Genomic DNA, 1,577 nt, shown 5'->3' with positions numbered 1-1,577 from the left:
TCCTCTCCAGAGTTTGGTGGTGCTGCCCTTTGCAGGGTGCCAACCCCATAGCTCTCCTGAGCACCTTCTGGCCATCGTTTTCCCCTGCATGACTCAAACAGAGCAGGGGCCCTCCCTCCCCTCTGCAGGCTGCATAGCCCAATTAGTGAATGTTATCTGTGAGCCAAAGGCGCCCCGATAGGCGCTGCCTGCTCCTGAATCCTCTTTGGTGCCCTGCCAGTGCCAGCTCTGTCCCACACCCTCACATCATCACGCAGTGAGGGGTGCAAAGTCAGCCAAGCAGTGAGCCACCACCGTGAGTAGCAGCATCTGTGCAACACCTACGCCACGAAAGGGGGCCAGAGAGCAAAGGCAGCTGGGAGGCTGAGACCCATGACAAGAGAGGTCCTCATCTAGCCAGAGAGACTCCCAGGCCCATCTCCACAGCATCTTCTCCAGCTGGGGTCCCAGGGACTCCCTGCCCTTTCTTGGAATTAGCCACTATCCCTCAGGGCCCAGCGGGGACCCTTCCTGCTGAACTGAAGGGCTTGGAGTCTGGCCCATTCTGGGGCCTCATCTGCCCAATGTGGGTGCCCGCTCCCCATTCCTTCCTTTGCCTGGCCTTTTTTTTAGAGAGGTAAGGGCCCCTTCCGGAGGGATTGGGACTGCTAGCGAGAGGCACGAAGCCAGATGAGCATTTATCCACTGCAATGCGGCAGCTGCCCTTCAAACCCAGAACTGGGATTGCGCTCCCCAGACCCTGGGCAGCTGAGCCGGGCAGGGCACGTAGATTTCTGGAAGAGCTTTCTGCAGAGTGATGGATTAGGCCCCAGCACTGCAGTCCCTGTGGCCAGCGCATCTTTGTCTCCCACACCCAGGTGATCCTGTGTTTCTCCCCTGTGGGCTCTGTGCTGCGGGTACGAGCCAGAAAATTCCCAGCTGTGGTCAACTGCACAGCCATCGACTGGTTCCATGAGTGGCCGGAAGATGCCCTGGTGTCTGTCAGTGCGCGCTTCCTGGAGGAGACTGAGGGAATTCCGGTGAGTCACTGAGGCCACTTCTGCCAGAGTGCAGAGCCCAGAGGACAAGGACAGGTCCAAGGGCTGGCTCCCTGGGAGAGAAGGGCGCTGGGACTAGGGTGAGCCAAGTGAGGCGTCCACCTTGGGCTCAACGTTTAAGAGGCTGCAAGAAACCTCAGGCATCAAGATAAGTGAGGTTTTAATGTAATATTTTTGAAAATCAAATTTAGCGCTAAAAAGTTCATGATGAACAAACCATCAGAATTGTAAACCAAGGTGGGCTGTTGGGTTTTTTTGTTTCATTGTCCTGCAATCCTGTGCCAGGGAGGCGTGGTTTCCAATCAGCCCCTGTGTGGCCAGGCCTCCAGGGTCAGTTCAGGAGGGCTGAGGACACACAGCGTGTGGACAGATCGGGCCACTCAGGCTTTCTACCTTGCCTCGAGTGCTGGCTGGAGAGCCTGTATTTGCTGGGATAAGTATACACAAGGGCACACGCCATTGCCTCATGCACCTCAGGGGAAATGACAGGTCTGACATTTTCTTGCAGTCTCTTTTCATTGAAAGATGGTGCCCAAGGCC

General features: G+C 56.4%; 1 protein-coding gene across 1 annotated transcript in view; it reads left to right on the top strand.

Moving 5' to 3' along the window:
- Positions 1 to 1,577, top strand: part of DNAH17 (dynein, axonemal, heavy chain 17) — a 168,973-nt gene that overhangs the window by 121,573 nt on the left and 45,823 nt on the right. The window contains exon 57 of the mRNA XM_011933143.1: positions 858 to 1,019. Within this exon, the coding sequence (XP_011788533.1) occupies positions 858 to 1,019 (162 nt within the window). The remainder of the gene's footprint in view (positions 1 to 857; positions 1,020 to 1,577) is intronic.

The sequence above is a fragment of the Colobus angolensis genome, unplaced genomic scaffold (assembly GCF_000951035.1).
Source record: "Colobus angolensis palliatus isolate OR3802 unplaced genomic scaffold, Cang.pa_1.0 Scaffold1, whole genome shotgun sequence".
NCBI lineage: Eukaryota > Metazoa > Chordata > Mammalia > Primates > Cercopithecidae > Colobus > Colobus angolensis.
This window is presented reverse-complemented; position numbering and strand designations above follow the sequence as displayed.